The sequence below is a fragment of the Penicillium robsamsonii genome (genome assembly GCF_028829455.1).
Source record: "Penicillium robsamsonii strain IBT 29466 chromosome Unknown utg000001l_segment0_segment0, whole genome shotgun sequence".
NCBI lineage: Eukaryota > Fungi > Ascomycota > Eurotiomycetes > Eurotiales > Aspergillaceae > Penicillium > Penicillium robsamsonii.
In genome coordinates this window covers 7,747,696-7,764,741 of record NW_026643219.1, presented here as the reverse complement: position 1 = coordinate 7,764,741, position 17,046 = coordinate 7,747,696, and the positions used below count along the sequence as shown (strand labels likewise).

General features: G+C 48.4%; 7 protein-coding genes across 7 annotated transcripts; 4 read left to right on the top strand and 3 right to left on the bottom strand.

Annotated features, from left to right (window-relative positions):
• Positions 1-39: 39 nt before the first annotated feature.
• Positions 40-2,827, top strand: N7447_003010 (glutamine-dependent NAD(+) synthetase; the record flags this gene model as incomplete). Its single annotated transcript, XM_057227285.1, has 12 exons — positions 40-68; positions 126-395; positions 447-505; positions 566-755; positions 806-831; positions 881-972; positions 1,025-1,602; positions 1,689-2,023; positions 2,085-2,088; positions 2,143-2,185; positions 2,247-2,664; positions 2,718-2,827. The coding sequence occupies 12 exons, from the start codon at positions 40-42 to the stop codon at positions 2,825-2,827; spliced, it is 2,154 nt and encodes a 717-aa protein (XP_057091301.1).
• Positions 2,828-3,481: 654 nt separating this feature from the next.
• Positions 3,482-4,924, top strand: N7447_003009 (uncharacterized protein; the record flags this gene model as incomplete). The annotated part of the gene is made up of 1 exon (XM_057227284.1): positions 3,482-4,924. The coding sequence occupies one exon, from the start codon at positions 3,482-3,484 to the stop codon at positions 4,922-4,924; it is 1,443 nt and encodes a 480-aa protein (XP_057091300.1).
• A 441-nt stretch (positions 4,925-5,365) lies between these two features.
• Positions 5,366-7,164, bottom strand: N7447_003008 (questin oxidase family protein; the record flags this gene model as incomplete). Its single annotated transcript, XM_057227283.1, has 5 exons — positions 5,366-5,460; positions 5,525-5,929; positions 5,991-6,350; positions 6,421-6,723; positions 6,777-7,164. The coding sequence occupies 5 exons, from the start codon at positions 7,162-7,164 to the stop codon at positions 5,366-5,368; spliced, it is 1,551 nt and encodes a 516-aa protein (XP_057091299.1).
• A 411-nt stretch (positions 7,165-7,575) lies between these two features.
• On the bottom strand, positions 7,576-10,144 carry N7447_003007 (TFIIH/NER complex ATPase/helicase subunit SSL2; the record flags this gene model as incomplete). The annotated part of the gene is made up of 3 exons (XM_057227282.1): positions 7,576-9,899; positions 9,959-10,066; positions 10,117-10,144. 3 exons carry the CDS (start codon positions 10,142-10,144, stop codon positions 7,576-7,578), a joined length of 2,460 nt encoding a protein of 819 aa, XP_057091298.1.
• Positions 10,145-10,577: 433 nt separating this feature from the next.
• N7447_003006 (uncharacterized protein) lies at positions 10,578-11,183 on the top strand (the record flags this gene model as incomplete). Its single annotated transcript, XM_057227281.1, has 4 exons — positions 10,578-10,586; positions 10,641-10,654; positions 10,730-10,755; positions 10,837-11,183. The coding sequence occupies 4 exons, from the start codon at positions 10,578-10,580 to the stop codon at positions 11,181-11,183; spliced, it is 396 nt and encodes a 131-aa protein (XP_057091297.1).
• A 428-nt stretch (positions 11,184-11,611) lies between these two features.
• N7447_003005 (uncharacterized protein) lies at positions 11,612-11,902 on the bottom strand (the record flags this gene model as incomplete). The annotated part of the gene is made up of 2 exons (XM_057227280.1): positions 11,612-11,642; positions 11,712-11,902. The coding sequence occupies 2 exons, from the start codon at positions 11,900-11,902 to the stop codon at positions 11,612-11,614; spliced, it is 222 nt and encodes a 73-aa protein (XP_057091296.1).
• A 1,092-nt stretch (positions 11,903-12,994) lies between these two features.
• On the top strand, positions 12,995-14,664 carry N7447_003004 (RNA polymerase II-binding domain-containing protein; the record flags this gene model as incomplete). Its single annotated transcript, XM_057227279.1, has 2 exons — positions 12,995-13,147; positions 13,213-14,664. The coding sequence occupies 2 exons, from the start codon at positions 12,995-12,997 to the stop codon at positions 14,662-14,664; spliced, it is 1,605 nt and encodes a 534-aa protein (XP_057091295.1).
• Between the last annotated feature and the right edge of the window lie 2,382 nt (positions 14,665-17,046).

Sequence of the window (17,046 nt, the reverse complement as noted above, 5' to 3'; positions counted from 1 at the left end):
GAAGAACACGAACCGGGCATCTCTGTCATATTCGGCATCATGGGGCACCTTGTCACTCTAGCAACATGGTGAGGCCGACCTATCTATTATCCGGACGCTAGAAGCCCCGCGCTAACTCGTTCTAGCTCTTTGAACCAGTGGGCTCTCGACTTTGAGGGCAACGCGGAGCGCATCATTGAGAGCATTAGGCAAGCTAAGGCTGCCGGTGCCACTTTACGCGTTGGACCAGAGCTTGAGATTACTGGCTATGGAGTTCTGGATGGTTTCCTTGAAGGCGACACCTTTTTGCACTCATGGGAAATGCTTGCCCGCATCATCGACCACCCGGATTGCCAGGATATTGTGGTTGATGTCGGATTGCCGGTTCGCCATCGCAATGTCCGTTACAACTGTCGGTGGGTATTTCCGATGCAACTAGTATCGCATTAGCTGACATATACTCTTAGTGTGATTTTCTACAACCGGAAGATCATCCTGATTAGGCCGAAGATGTGGCTTGCCAATGGTTCGTTCAGTTACTCTCTATACTTCTGAGAACAGTTGCTAATATTAGTTTTTATTCTAGATGGTAACTATCGCGAGCACCGACACTTTACACCATGGCAGCGTCCACAGGAGGTGGAAGACTACTATCTGGAATCCATTGTCGGCAAAGTTACTGGCCAGTACAAGGTTCCATTCGGTGATGCCGTTATTAGCACGAGAGATACATGTCTGGGTCTTGAGACGTGTGAGGAGCTGTTTACCCCTAATGGGTATGTGTTGAACTCTCTCTGTGGCTCTGGATGCTAACAATCGAATTTAGCCCTCACGTTCCATATGGCCTAGCTGGTAAGTCTCGAAGTTCAAACGACCGCACTCATTATCTAATGCGAATCAGGTGTTGAGATTATCTCCAATTCTTCGGGCAGCCACCACGAACTGAAGAAGCTTGACACCCGTATCAATTTGATCACCCAAGCTACCAAACTGGTGAGTAGAAAACAACACTACAATAGTGTAGTACCTTTCTTACACCTTACAGAGTGGTGGAATCTATCTTTATGCCAATCAGCAAGGCTGCGATGGTGATCGTCTGTACTATGATGGATGTGCTATGATCGTCGTCAACGGTGACATCGTGGCCCAAGGTTCACAGTTCTCTCTGAATGACGTGGAAGTCGTCACGGCAACAGTCGACATCGAAGAAGTCCGCACCTACCGGTGCAGCGCAAGCCGTGGAATGCAAGCGAGCAAGCAGTCGCCCTATGTCCGCCTTGATCTTGACATCAGACTTTCTCGCCGGGATGAAGACGCCGAGCCCAGCCTAGCGACTTCCCAGCCTATCAAGCCACGGTACCATTCTCCCGAGGAGGAGATTGCTCTGGGACCTGCCTGCTGGCTATGGGATTACCTCCGGAGATGTGGAGCCGCCGGTTTCTTCCTTCCTCTAAGCGGTGGTATTGACAGCTGTGCCACTGCAACCATCGTGCACTCCATGTGCCGCGAAGTTCTCAAAGCAGTGGGAGAAGGAAACGAGCAGGTCATCATGGATGTCCGCCGGCTATGTGCGAAGCCAGCAGATTCGGACTGGCTTCCTACCACCACCCAGGAAATTTGCAAGTAAGTCTTCCAAGTGTTGAGCGTCTATCAGACCAAATTCATTTCCTGTCGTCGTAATGTGGGGAAATATTGACCAAATTTGCTAGATCTATCTTCCATACCAGCTACATGGGCACACAAAACTCGGGCCGGGAGACACGAGACAGAGCTACTCGCCTGGCCAATGATATTGGGTCTTACCACATTGACTTCAACTTCGATACTGTGGTCACTTCTATCATGAATCTCTTCACTGTTATCACTAACTTCCAGCCTCGGTTCAAAATGCACGGTGGATCCCCTGCGGAGAATGTCGCGCTTCAGAATGTGCAGGCTCGGATGAGAATGGTTCTCTCATACCTGTTTGCCTCGTTACTGCCGACTGTGCGTCAACGCCCTGGTGGTGGTGGCTTGCTTGTTCTCGCATCATCTAACGTCGATGGTAAGGCTATCACACACGAACATCGTACCTTGTTGAACATATTCACTAACCGTTGATACAGAATGGTACGCCACATAAATGCACTAATTAGCTTCCTGTAACTGACTGTCCCCATCTAGTTTGCGAGGCTATCTCACCAAGTACGATGCCAGTTCCGCCGATGTAAGCATCAGTTTCCCCAATTCCAAGAACCATTATGTTCCAGACTAACGCAAACAACCAGCTCAACCCCATCGGTTCCATAAGCAAAGTCGACCTTAAGAAATTCATTTCCTGGTCCGGCCGAAGCTTTGGCCTCCCGATTCTCGAAGAATTCATCCACGCAACACCCACCGCCGAGCTAGAACCCATCACCCACGACTACGTCCAATCTGACGAAGCCGACATGGGCGTTACGTACGCGCAGCTGGGCGTTTTTGGTTACTTGAGAAAGGTCTCCAAGCTAGGCCCGTACTCTATGTACGAGAAGCTGCTCCACCTGTGGGGCAACGAGTACAGCCCGCGCGAGATCTACGAGAAGACCCGCCATTTCTTCTACTATTACTCTATCAACAGACACAAGATGACTGTTCTTACGCCTAGCTATCATGCTGAGCAGTACTCGCCCGATGACAATCGTCATGATCTAAGGCAGTTCCTTTGTAAGTTTTCTCATTCTTGGGTTTGTAGGTTGCATGCTAACCTGACTGTGTAGACCCGCCCTTTACTTGGGCGTACAAGAAGATGGAAGATAACGTTAAGTACTGGGAATCGAAGGGATGGACTACTGGCAAGGGAGGGAAGAAGAGTGTTAAGGCTGATTAAACGTAGATTGTCTAGGTTTGGGGGTTTTCAAGATGTTTGTGTACCTAGGTATTGCTTGATATTAAAGCCGCTATGGCAATTAAGATTGGGTAATTTGTGAATTACGGGCTATTTTCTACAAGATATCAAACTAGCTGGGATTTGCTTTTCTATGCGGCAGGGGAAAAGGCAATAATTGAATGTACACACAGCCGAGCGTGAAACCAGATATGGAAGCAAATGGGAAGGAGACTATTGAAAGGATATCCAAGACCGCATAAGCGGCTGATTATACAAAAACATAAAAACTTCCCTATACTTCGGAGGTTGAACTATAGTTCTTGGCTTTAGCTGCAGTGGGGCTCTAACCTTGGAATGACGCCAGCGGCTCAACGCAATTGTGTTTGTATAGGGCACATAAGCACTATGTTTGTTAAAGAGTTTTTTTTTCAATCAAGTCAGAATAAAGAAAAAGTAGAGAGTGTCATATATTGTAGACTCATGCAGAGGAATCGGGGAACAAAGCCACATTGAAACAAGGCAAAAGACAAAAATACATTGGGGATCACGTGGCGTTGAGTGGGGCTCCCCAACATGTATTCAACTCTGCATTCAACTCTCTCTTCACTTTTCCAACCTGCCAAGGTAGTATTGCTATTCTTTGATCTTATTATCATGGGCAACGAAAACATCAACCGCAGGGACGATTCAACCCATAAGAACTGGTCTGATGATGAGAGCAACCCGTTCGTCGCCTTCCGGCGCTACGCCGATGAGCAGGTCTCCACCATGCTTCAATCTATCACAGGCCTCCCTTCAATGCTGACGCAACCTCACAACGGCCACTGGGATATATTTGTGGATAACCACGGCTATGATAATCGGTTGATTCGCCAAAGAACCGGTGATACTACGAACAGCTATCCAGACCGCGACAGTGGTGGTTATCTGAGCAACGGAGATGGAGATGATCCACGCAATGGAAATCACTCACCGCGCTGGCCTGAGAACGGTGATTCGTCACACTCTCAATCCCAGAGAAAGTCATGTAATGGACCGTCCGACTTCTTTGGCCTCGATTCCTTCTTCGACCGGTTCTGGCTTGAGGACCGCTTCTTCCCCTTTGCATCGCAACTCCTACACTCCGGCCACAACCTTCTCGTCCGAGATATGTTCGAGGACACTGACTCGCCAACCTGGCCGATCGCGTATATCATGTTCAGCCCGTACTCGCCTCTCCATCTAGAACAACAAGCATATTACCAAGCACACCGTGAAAAGGGTGTTTTCTCATCTATCATGTCCTCTTTACATCTTAACTCCGACCGTGATCCATCCGAACCACAGTGGCGGGAAGCCTTCGAGGATTTACTTCGACTCGAGAACGATAAGCCGATGCTCGATCGCAATGCCTCCGTCACGAGATCCGAGGCCGGAAAGGATTGGATACAAGGGCTTGTGAAAAGAGGCAGCTTGGGAGATAAGTGGAAATTTGTGAACGGCAGAGAGGGTCAACCTTGGTCGGGCATCACGTTCTCCGGTGCAGGCCCAGAGCAGAACCAGTCTCGCTCTTGGTCTTTACCCGAGAAAGAGAAGGAATCCGCAGATACGGAGGCTGTTAGCGAGCTGGATCTGTATGAACGCTTCTTGCACGATATCGAAAATCGCGAACGTGAGTTCTTCCGCGGTGCCTCCGAAAGCCCTCTTCTGCGTCTCCTCCTTGAGGAGCGACGACAGCAACAGGAAGAACTTGAGAAATATAGACGCAGCCCTTCAAGGTTTGATGGGCACAGCCGTGATGATAATGAGAATTGGATCGATCTTGTGTCTGGGGGAAACAAAAAATCAGTCCCTGAAACAGCCAAGGATTTGCCGACCGAGATCGATACCAAGCCAACTGAAGTTGTCTCGGAAGAGCAGCCTCGTATCATCTCCACTATGACTCGAACGGAACGTGTGCGGCTTCCTGATGGCTCGGTTGAGAGCAAGATTGTCAACACGAAGCGTTTCGCAGATGGCCGAGAGGAAAGGGACGAGTCTGTTGAGGTGTCTCATCCTCAGGAAGGTTACAAGCCTGAGTCCGATACGTCGAAGAACGGTTGGTTCTGGAAAGACTAGGACTGAACTTTGGACAATATCTACGACAAAACCCCAGCTATGACCTTTAATATAACCCCTTTTATGTATGACTCTTTCAGCGTGTTTCCTCGATTTATGATTTGCATGTTCCACTGTTTTTCCGGATGTCATTCTCTTTTTTTGTTTGCTTCCCTGGCTTCGAACCACCTGGCTCTGTGTACATTTACTTATTGCCTTTCCCCTGCCGTGTGGAAAAGTAAATCCTAGCTAGTCTACCTATCACCATAAACAAGAATAGTTGGTATTAAGACATTTTGGGCTACATATACGTAGGACAAGAATTAGCTCCAAAATATAGTTACATGAATACGGGCGGTAAAAACATCTTAAAATACAGAAAACGACTTCACACGTATTACATTCTGGGAAATGTTGCAAAGAAAATATAACAAATATTCTGAAGACAGCATATTATCCATCTCACATATGCGCCTGCTGAGGCTCCCAAGCTTCATCAAATCCAGCAGAACGGACCCACATCGGTCGATCTCCCTCCTCGACAGTAGAGTCAACAGCTATCTAGCAGTCAGTAAGGTGTCAAATGAGCAGATGCAATAAATGGCAATTCCTGCTGCTTACCTATATTCCCAATCCTAAGCCACATATCCCCCTTGATCGGCATCTCAGGATGTTTACTCTCATATGCTTGACAGACATGCTGACCATGCGCCAAAGCCCGTGCAAGCTTAGCTAGATGTCCATCATCACCAGGATGGGCGATACTTCGCGCGAAAATCCGTGACCAGTCTTCCTTCACGGGATAATTGGTCACCTCATCCAGCAGAAGATCGGGCGTTCCACGTGAAATATACATCAAGAGATCCATGCGTCCCTTCCATTCCAGCATGCGTAGCTTGGATTTCTGGTCCAGGAATGGGAGGTTGATGATTCTGGAAAAGAAGATGGATGAATTGAGACAATGGATGAAGAAGAAATCAATCCTCATCTCTCTGGTCGGACGCTGCGCGGCACTGGTATAGTAGGCTGAGATGAATTTAGTGATCGTTTCTCACTCACCAATACCAGCATACTTCCAAGGACTTACCGACTGTATTGATCATATCCGCCAACCGCTCCTCCGCCTGATCCTCAGACACCGTAAATTGAGAAGCATACTTGAGCATCTTCTCCGGTGCTCTGTGGAGCACTCCATCCTTGATCTTGTTACTGTCAGACCACTTGACACTCTCAATAAGAGTCTTATCCGCGCGCGTCTCATTCAGGAGCTGAAGCAGCGACTTCTGTCCCGGCTTTCCGATACCATCGGCCATTTTCTCAGCGGGTAAGAAGAAGGCACGACCAAGCCAGTCATCGTGCACAGCTGCCTGTGCAAGACCTTGAGCTACAATGGCAGGTTGGCTGAATTCTATACCGAAACCGAGGTGGATGAGCGGGTGGAGGAGGCCTGGATGGGTTAGCCCGGAGCATGCAACACCAATGTTCAATATGACCCATAACTAGAAGAAAACACTTACCGCCAAACAAGCGACACATCATGCTCTCCGCTCGCTCATCCCTGGCGAAGACATACTCCATCAGAACCTCAGCAATGCCCTTCGCATCGATCTCATGCTGGAAGAAGGCTAGGTAGTTGGGGTAATGTTCTTCCTTCCCGAAATACTTCTGGAATTCGACGAAATCATGCATGGATTTGATGACATCTTGGCTTGCTGGAATAACGGGTCTTTGATAAGTCTTATTCCGCTCATAGCAAGACTTGATATCATCTGGCGATGCGCCAAGAGCGTAGATACTAAGAAGCTGGTGAGGTATGTGATCTGTGTCTGTATTAGAGATGGTTTTTGGTGCGGGATGTCTGAAAATCACATACTATGGAACCTCTCCTGATTGAAGAAGACGTGGTGGATGGCCAAATCTTCTTGCAAGATCTCGCTCACTGTCCGCGCACTGTCTTCCCTCACATTTGAGCTGTAAATGCCCAAGTCTGTCACCGGGGACAGATGGATCTTAGTAGCGGTGGCCATTGTAGATGGGGTATTGCGGAACAGGTTCCCGGTGGAACTATACGAGCTGTACTGCGCGGCTAGTCGCGGAAGGGGTGGAGTAAGAAATGCTGAAGCAGAAGAGCAACTTGTTTGAAATGGTGGATTTAGACTGGAATAGTAGCGAGCACTATTCAGGAGAAGTTGAGACTGTGTAGCTGTAGACTTTGATCGAAATAGATGATGTTTGTGGCACTGGATAGAACGGGGAAGCATGTCCTTTATATAGCTCACACCCGGGATGTAGTAGGAATCTGTACAACTGTCAGACCTCGAGAATCCTCTGGAAAATCCAACCCATAGCCTATCACGGTCGTACAATTATTCAGAAGTAAAATGCATAGAAATCGGGGCCTGGGGGATTTGCTGTCACCCCACGTCATGGGGCTCTGGACACAGGGTGGAGGCGTTATCCAGACCGGTCTTGTTGGCTTTCTTACTAATTGATTATAAAGGTTCTAAGCCTAGCCCTGGATGCTCTATATCACATATCGTATAACACATAACGTGTCTTTTTTTTTTAATTTATTTCTGCTTTTTAGATAATTTAGGGGTATCTGTCATTCTGGGGTGCACAAGAAACGTCAATTACACGCCCAAGTAAAATGAAAAAAAAAAGCATTCTTTCTACTCCTCGGTCTCTCTCTCCTTCTTGCGACGTTGTCGGTCTCGTTCCATCTTCTTGAACAACGGGTGGTGCCCTTTATCCTTGAGCTGCTTGTTCCTGCTCTTGTTGTACTCGATATAAGCCATATCCTCACCACCAGCCAGACCGCTAAGAGTAGTAGCACTGCGTTTAGCACCGCCTTTCTTGGCCGTCACTCGCTTGCCGGAGCGCATCGAAAACAGATCATCATTGACCTGTTCGACGTCGGCAGATGACTCATTCTGCAGCATGACTTCTTGCAGAAGCTCGCGGCGTTCCGCTGGCGTCGAGTACGAGAGTCCTTCGTAATTATCTATGCCTTGGAGATGGGTGATGACCTTGAAAGCATAACCCTGATCGATCAGGAATGCCTGGCGTTTGGCCGAGTAGACCATCTCATTAGTGTCCTTGGACACGAGCGAGTAGAAGAAGGCATTGAAGCCCTCGTCGTTTCGACGCTTGGCTCGCAGGATTCGTCCCAGGCGCTGAGCCTCCTGACGACGTGAACCGTAGTGAGACGAGATCTGAATCAGACAAGTGGCCTCGGGAAGATCGAGTGAGGTATCACCAATCTTGGACAGGAAGATAGTGTTGACCTGCTCATTGTGTTGGAAATTCTCCAAGATACGCATGCGCTCATTTTGAGGAGTTCCACCGTAAATGTAAGCCTTGTTCAGCTTGAGCGCATATCGCTCGAGAGCGTAGACATTGTCAGAGAACACGATGATCTTATCGCCGCGCTTCTCGTGGAAATCGATCAGGAACTGACACGCTTGGAACTTGCGAGGGTTCATGATGTATAGCAGAGCTTGTTTCCTGGAACTTTCCCGCAGATACTCCGAGTAGAACTCGGTCGTCATCGGGCACCACACCTCGGCACATTGGACCTTGGCGATGTGGCCCTGTGCAGCCAGTTCCATCCAGTTTGCTTCGTAGAGTTTCGGTCCGATCAAGAAGTTCAAATCTTTGATCTTATCATCCTCACGAAGTAGTGTTGCGGTGAGACCAAGCTTGCTTTGTGCGGCGATTGCAGATGTGACCTTTCGGAACATCGATGCCGGCACGACGTGCACCTCGTCAAGGATCATCATACCCCATTCTCTCGATTGAAGCCAGTCCATCATCTTCTGGGCATCATAAGACCGGGCACGGGTCTGTGACACCATTGAGTATGTGGACACAATGATACCAGTTGATCGCTTGAATTTTTCTTTATGGTCCGACGTGAAAATGGCGATATCACCCGGGTCGATGGTTGTCCACCGCAAGAACTCGTTTCGCCACTGAACCACAGACATGGAACTGGTGCAGAGGACAATGGTGCCTTTCTTGATGGTCGCAGCGGCAGTGATACCCACAAGGGTTTTACCGGCACCACAAGGAAGCACAATGATACCACTCTTGGCTCGTCCGTTACCGAACATTTTACTTAAGCTCTTCTCCTGATAGGACCGAATCCGCGCCGCGGGTTTTAAATCCATATCCAGGTTTGGATTGACTGTATCTCCTTGGAAATCGTACTCTTCCAACGCAGGACATCCGATCGATTGGCAGCGGGCCTTGACCACCTCGACACCAGCAGCGGGGATTTCGAAACTGTACGTTATTGCTTCTTCAGTCTCATCCTCGCCAATGTCGTCGATGCCATAGTTCACGGCTCCTCCTTCTTCGGTCTCGTCTCGAGCTACGGCAGCGGCAGCCTCCTGTTGAGTGGTCTCTCGTACACCAGCTGCATCTTTCGTTCCAGGAATGACAAGACCACCCATTTTCGGAGCAGCCCGTTCGATAATTCCTTCGGTATTATCCATTCTCTGGGGGCCAATCACTTCATCTTTCAGCAACCGCTGAAGCATTTCAGGATCTGTCGTTTCCACATAGTATCGATTATGCCTCAACACCATCTTGATTTTTCCGTAGGACTTTGTGAACTCGATGATGAACGTCCGAATGCTTTCGGGCAGCGGCGTTTTCGATAGACGGTCCAAGAACTCAACGATATCCTGCGGTTTCAGACCGACCGAGACCGCCGCATATAAACTGTGTCCGGTCAAGCGATATTCATGGAGATGGGTCGGACGGGAAAGCGGTTCCGCAATGGTGGTCAGGAAATCTTGGGCCTGGGGCGCCAGCGGGGAGAAACTCTCAAGGGTGATTGTGCCTTTCAAAGGTTCGATCCATAACGGCCGGTTGTAGTGGTCGCGCTTCAGCGGGAGCGAAGAAAGATCTTTGTATCCAAATCTGGGGTCCGTCTTCTCCACCTGATTCTTCTTGCCGAATGCCTCGAGAGAGAACTTATTGACGACCGCTTTAGGCTCCAATTTTAGTCCCTGGTTCACTTTAGGTGAGCAGACTGCCACACTGTACCTTTCAAGCTGGATTCCTCCGGTAACTCTTCCTGGTCCGAGTATTCATCGCTGCTGGAAATGTCGGGGACTGGTGTGGCTCGTTTGGAAGCACCGCTAGACCGACCGGCTGTGTATAATCAGTCACCTGTCGTTTGGATATATGCACCGGATACTTACTGTCGGCCGCTTTGCGTTTGGGAGGCATATTTGATCTGGTTCAGTGAGACAAAAAAATGAGTGTGCTGAGCAAAGAGTACCCCAGTGAGTGAGCGTCTAGTGAGACGGAGCGACGCCCCCGTTGAAGGTATCTCACTCCAGCATGGAACCAAGATGCTGCGCCGGATGAATAGGCGGCGAAAAAAAGATCGACAGTTTATTGCGGAGCAACGAGATAAGTGTCGGTGCGACAGAGAAGAAATCTTCAGTGGGAGTGGGATGTCGCCGAGAGCGACGATATATATAGGATGGAGAAAATATCAAGGCAGAAGTCGTCCTTAATTCCCAAAGACGATGCGCGGGTTGATAATCCTGGCCTGAGGCACCAAGTACGGTCCGTGCATAGCCGCTCAACTGACGTAGAGCAGAATCCTTTTCCCGATGCCGGTTACTTCTCACAACCAACTACCAAAGTGTACATCATGAATACGGTAATTTTCTCTGTTCAATGCCTCTTGAATCTTGCTAATTATGTTACCTTATAGATCCGATCTACCTGGTGAGCGAAGATACCTCTACTTGAATGAAATACGAACCTGGAACATAATTACTGATGTGGCTCTCACTTGAACAGGATGGGCTGGGGCACCCTTTGCCTTGGTATGTGACCTATCAATTACTGGCCAAGGACCAGTGACAATTTTAGTGAATCATACGTAAAGACTAACCACATCCCTATAGCCGGCGGCGGAGCATACTATTTCGCAAAGCAATCCATCAATGCCGACCGACAAGCCCGATTCGAAGCCGAAGTCAAGCGCAAGGCCCAAATGAAGCGCATGGAGGATGAGCATAAGCGCCAAGCGCAAGTTCCCACATCAGCCCCGGGCAACACTAGCTCGAAGCAAGCAAGCGTGGCACCATTGTCGAACGCCCCCGACGACGCCGCCTTGCCTAGTCTCGAAGCTTCTCACGATCCGGCGCCCACTCGGCACGAACCCTTGACCGAGACTGAGCGTGTGTTGGAGAAGGGGAAGTACGAAACGGCCCAGCCCTACCGGCCTCCTAGTGGGAACCGGTTTAGCTAAACGGCTGGCGCGTTGTATATTTCGATACGGAATACTCCGTACGCAAAGTTAAAAATAGAAGATTGTGGCATAAAGTGAATATGGAGACGCGGAGTTCCTCGGACCCGATCTACTTTGTACTACATTTGGTTCGTTCAATGGTAGCACCTCACCCGAGATACGAGTCAATTTAATAATGGATCAATTCGCGCACAGCTGGCTGTCTAATGACCTATGTCTTTCACGGAAATGATAGAGATCTAACCATCTCCACTCTCAATAGTAACAATTTATCATAATAGCACCGTCCCATAGTGCTAACCAATGGAGAACCCAAACGCCGATTTCCAAACTCCTTGGGCATAATGCATCATATCGCAAGCTTGGTGTGTGTCAGCGCCTGCACTGACAGTCTCCGTCAAGATTGTGACTCGTTAACAGTATCGCAACTAGCGCGCATGGAAGCAAAGTGGAGGGTTCCTGTATGTCGAGTTAGTTTCTTTCAAACCAGCTTGACATTGCAAGAATATAACGTTTTTCAAGACTTACTTGGCGCTAGTAGAGATGCCCGAGCTCCGTTGTCGCGAGCTTTCCAGAGCAGGTGGAACAAATGGAAGTACCACACCGGAAACTATGCAACCCATAGCAACAGCGCGGGCAGCGCGAGAGTCAGGACGAGGACGGTGGGCAGAGAAGTGGCGGATGGAAGGGCGTGCGATTTGGGATGCGATGGAAGCCATAGTGTAGAACAGTCTTGAGTGTGATTTTGGTTTTTGATTTCGATTTAATATGTTGGTTTCAGTGCAGTAAAACAGAAGAGAAAATATTTAAAGAGAATTTATATAAAAACATAGCAGTCAGGCCATGCAAGAGCCCAGGTGGTCCGGGGGCGGGGCATATGGCCTGATCCTCGAACACCCATCCGTGATCAAGCGGGCTGATCGGCACTTGTTAGAAATCCATTTATGTCTCATAAATTATCAGCCTGACGCCATCGCGGGGTCTCACGTCGCAGTATCTGTTTTAGCGTACAGAGCTTGGGCTTGACCGCGTTAACTGCGGATGGGTATAGACCGGGAACTCAGTTCCGCATCTCCACTTAGACCCGATGAGCTCAAACTTGAGCGACATACATTCAGTGATAATCCGAGATATAGCCTGAGCGATAACCTAAGGGATATGTAACCTAAGGTGATAGTCTTGATACCGAACCCTACATGTAGGTATACCTGATAAACCTCGTAAGTCTGAACATGGAACGATATCCATGGATTGGCCGATATTCAACGTTACTACATGCAATATATGTATTGTACTCCACGTTATTAAGGTTATTTACAGAAGTAAAGCCATTTAATGCATACATTTATGCAAAGTACATGTAATTTGGAGTCTAGTATGTACAGGCCATTCAACATATAGCCACATGTATAGACCGCCCTTGGATTATGCCGGTTCTGTCGTGCCGGAGTTCTGTACGTTAGACTCAAGTTCAGGTCCCCATCAACGGGTGGAATTGTAGTAAGGATTTTACTAGTATCTTTTTAATTTTAACATATAGCAGATTAGCTAATAATAATAAAATAATACCTAATAATTGATCAATAAGTCAAGAAAGTATATATGCTACAGTACATGGTATAGTTAGTAGTAAATCAAATTAATCCAAGAACAAAAGGCGGTCTACATATTGTAGTAGATACCCAAGTATTCCGATAGAAGACCGGTAGATGATCACGTGCGATAAAAGCTTCGATAAGGAAGACGAACTACCGAATGTCGAAACAAATGTTGACTCTCTCTTACTCTCTCTCCTCAAGAGAACACTAACAATGGCGACGCCTCTGAGTGTTGTTATTCCCAAGGCTGCGTTTGCAGCTTGTTTGCTACGTCCGGATCCTACGTCGGTTCCTCACGATGAAATAAGCGACTTCCACACCTGCCTCGAGCGCGCGCTGTCGCATTGTTCCCCAGCCAACATACAGGTCTGAGCCTAAGTCACCTCTATTACCTCTCACGTCCCCGCTTACTAAATAGCTTCCCCGAACAGACCTGTAAAGCGTGGTTGCTTCGCTTCGTTGCCTTCTCAGCCAATAGGCTAAAGGGTCTGGTTAACTATCTGGAAGCTCTCGCAGCGTCCTTGCACCCGCAGCCCACTGGATCCAAAGTCTCACCGAAGCGCCAACGTCTCCACATCCTTTACTTGCTCAATGATCTGTTGCATCATTGCAAATATCACCTAGGCACTACTTCCACCTTCTCTACAGTGAGCGGGTCCCTGCAGCTGCATCTCGTCAACTTGGTCGGCTACGCGGCGACCTGTGATCGTCAAAAGAATCCACGGCACCATCGACGGCTAGATGATCTGCTAGATATCTGGTCCGAGCACGAGTACTTTCATCCCGAGTTGATCAACAAGCTTCGAGAAGTTGTGACCATGGGGGGGCCCCCGCCTTCCGACGATGCAGCCGACGAGTTAACCCCAGCCAAGAAGTCTGGCAAGGATGCGCCATTTATCATGCCATCTACACATGGAGATCCATCGACACGTTGGCACGAAGTTCGTGCGGGCAACATTTATCCTCATATTATTCCCGACTCGACTATTCCCATCCAACCTGATTCCACAAAACCGATAAAACTCCTAGCAGGTCCCGCCGACCAAAAGTCAGTAGACGCCCTCAAAGGCTTTTTGGCTGATGTGAACAAGCTCTTCGACCCGGAAGCCCCCTTGGATGAGAAACACACAGACACCGACGAGCTGGGCCAGACAGTCATCCGGGGTGAGAACACCGACGACATCCTCGATGGCCAGCACTACTACGGATGGTCACTCGAATTCTGTCAGCCCGCAGATACCGACACCGAGGACTTGCGCGACCGCAGCCGCAGCCGTAGTGGATCTCCAACTTATCACAAGCGCCGACGCTACAGTGATAGTTCTAGCAGTCAGTCCGAGCCAGAATCTCCAAGACAAGGTTTCCGTGGCCGCCATGGCACACAATTGAGAGGCCATTCTCCGCGCCGTTCACCCAGCCCTGAAAGCTCATACACACCTCGCGAAACCTCACACTTCCCACCACCCCACCAATCTCAACATCCCTCCGCACCCACCAACTCCTTCCCCCCTGCTCATCCCCCCCTGGACAGTATGCCCATAATACCATGGGCCCTAACACCGGCTATCCCCAAGTATCGGCATCCAACTACGGATCTTGGCCTCCGCCTCCCCCTCACCCGCATATGCCAACAATGCCCTTCCCTCCACCCGGACCCGCAACCTCACCATCAGCTTTCCCTCCTCCATACCATCATACTCCTTCTATGCCGCAGGGACAGAACCAAGGACAAGGGTACGGGGTGCCCCCGGGTCAGTATCACTTCCCTCCTCCTTATTCTGGGGGTCAGCAGGGTGGACCATGGGGACCTCCTCCTCCTCCCCAGGGCGGGCGAGGCTGGTAATAAACCTGTGCACATGAAACGATGTAAGAGTTATGTTTGAAATACAATCGATTCAAATTGAATCGGTGGAAAAGCCATGGTTTTTCCAATGCTGCGATTTGTATGATTATGGCCCTGGCGCCGCAGCGGGATATTCATGTTCATTTAAAACAAATATGAAAGAGTACATGTACATGCAATTGTTGTGCCCTTGTGGAGTAGTTTGCGGTCGATAATATCCACCGTGCGCATCAGTGGTTGGGACTAAAGTAAGTTCAAACATCTAAGCCATATATATATATATCAGATGAGAAAATCCCCGAGGCGACATTTGGACTAGCAGAGGAGGCTATCTAAACAAAGAGGAAAGCAACCACTTATAAAAGTGTATTTGATATTACACGGTACAGGTAAAGTGTCTATATAACATCGAATAGGAAGGAGAATGAGCCCCAAGACACCACCGTTTTCTCCTCAATTGCCAGTATACAACACCAAACTACATCCCATGAGAGTTCCAGACTGACCAGGTAGTTGACATTGAGTGATAGCATCTATGATCATATCAGCCTGGGTCTTTGGCACATCCTTCATTTGGAAACAACCATCCGACAATCTCCTGCGACAACCAACCCAGCCAGTGCCAGCCATTCGTTTTGGTCTCAATTCAGGAGACCAGCACACACTCTTAGTCCACTGTCTTTATTCTCTATCGCCATTGTTCACTTCGAATATCCAAGTCTCATAGCCATCTGCCGCGTGGCAAACCATACTACAATACTACACATCAAGTCACTCTACACCTTTCATACCTACATATACAACGCGCGAACAACACAAAAGCAGCGCCAATGCACCTCACAAATAAACTCGCAGGCTGTAATCCCTCCTGTCAGTCACCACCGCCACCCCAATGACGAGAAACCAAATCCTACGCGCTCTATGCTCTAGTTTCTCATCTCGCCCCCGAGCTCCGGTTCAGTGTCTGCCTACTTTACCTACACCCTCATCCAACCCATACGAGTCTTACACATGCCCCAAGGAGAAGTACAAGTCCTGCAGCATGTGGGTGCAGAAGCCGGGCAAAGACGTCAAGCCGCCCCCTGTCCTTTCTTTGTAGTCTTGGGAGATAGGTCATTGTATACCAATCTATATACTTTCGCAGGCAAGAAAATGACTAAAAGAGAGGCTCCTGAGACCTGCAATGGGGAAGGTTATACCCCCATGTGCTCCGATAGCAATGCTAGTATATGTTTTTCATCTTCCCTTCTTTTTTGGTTCTATATTTTCGAGGAAGAGCATGTATCTGAGTATCATTCTCCAGGGCTTCAGCTTCAACCTGTGCAAGCCTTTCAAGCAGGTTAAAAGAAATACCATTTTGAGAAGCGAAGAAACAGGAACAGGAACACGGGATTGACCTTCAATCTATGCAGTACTCAGATTCTGGGCACCCTTTCAGTCTCGTCAGGCCCATCTAATTTTTCATCTGCCTTCCTTCTTTGGACGGTTCTGGTTAGCTCATTATCGAATCACGGAATTCCAGGGATTTCATCCCTCTAGAAAAGGACAGTATGGCCTTGGTTCGCTAATATGGTTCGTTACTACTCGGCAATTATTCCTACTGGATTTTGACTACTGTAAAGTAGATGCCAGATAAAGTCAAGAATTAGTCAAAAGGATCTCAATCCACAATGATACTGTTGCACTGACGTCAACTTGTCTCAGATTATAAGCCTGTTTCGGCTACTAACCCAGTCTGTGGATATTTGAACGAAAAACATATACGAGGGACTAGATTACAATCCCCGTCCAAAAAGAAAAGAAATGAAAACAAAAGGCAGATAGTTCCGGTTTGATTGCGTTCCGGTTGATTGCGTATATTGTACAGGACATCAATAGCCAACACGGCTAGGTGGTATCGTAACAGGGTATTGTTCTGCCCAGGGACAGTCTAGTATCCCCGACTCAGAGAGTTCGTCACATAAAACCACAGACAGAAAAGAGAAGAGAAAAGACATATAATGTACAGGCCAATATTCCTTCACAGAAGGAGTATTAAGCAGAAGGGATGGTCCCTTACCCAGCCTCCAGGAGAATGGACAGTGTTGAGAAAAGTTTCGAAACGGTAATGAAATATCGTTTCTAGACTGCCCTCTAGTCCAATGAGCAACTCATGGTCACAGATGACAAAGAAAAAAAGTCACGGTAGGTAGTCAATACCTATTTGATGGCGGAACACAGTGAGACAATGCGTGATCTGGCCACGAAAGCCAGCGATCAATTTGGACAGCAGATAAAAGGACATGTACTGAAGATGCTATGCAAAGACAGAAAGTCGATCGAAGGGGTTGAGGGTGGGAAAGGACCATTTCGCACATAGAGAAATCAAACTCCAAAAAAATCAAGAAATCAAACTCCATAAAATCACAGTATCGCTTGAAAG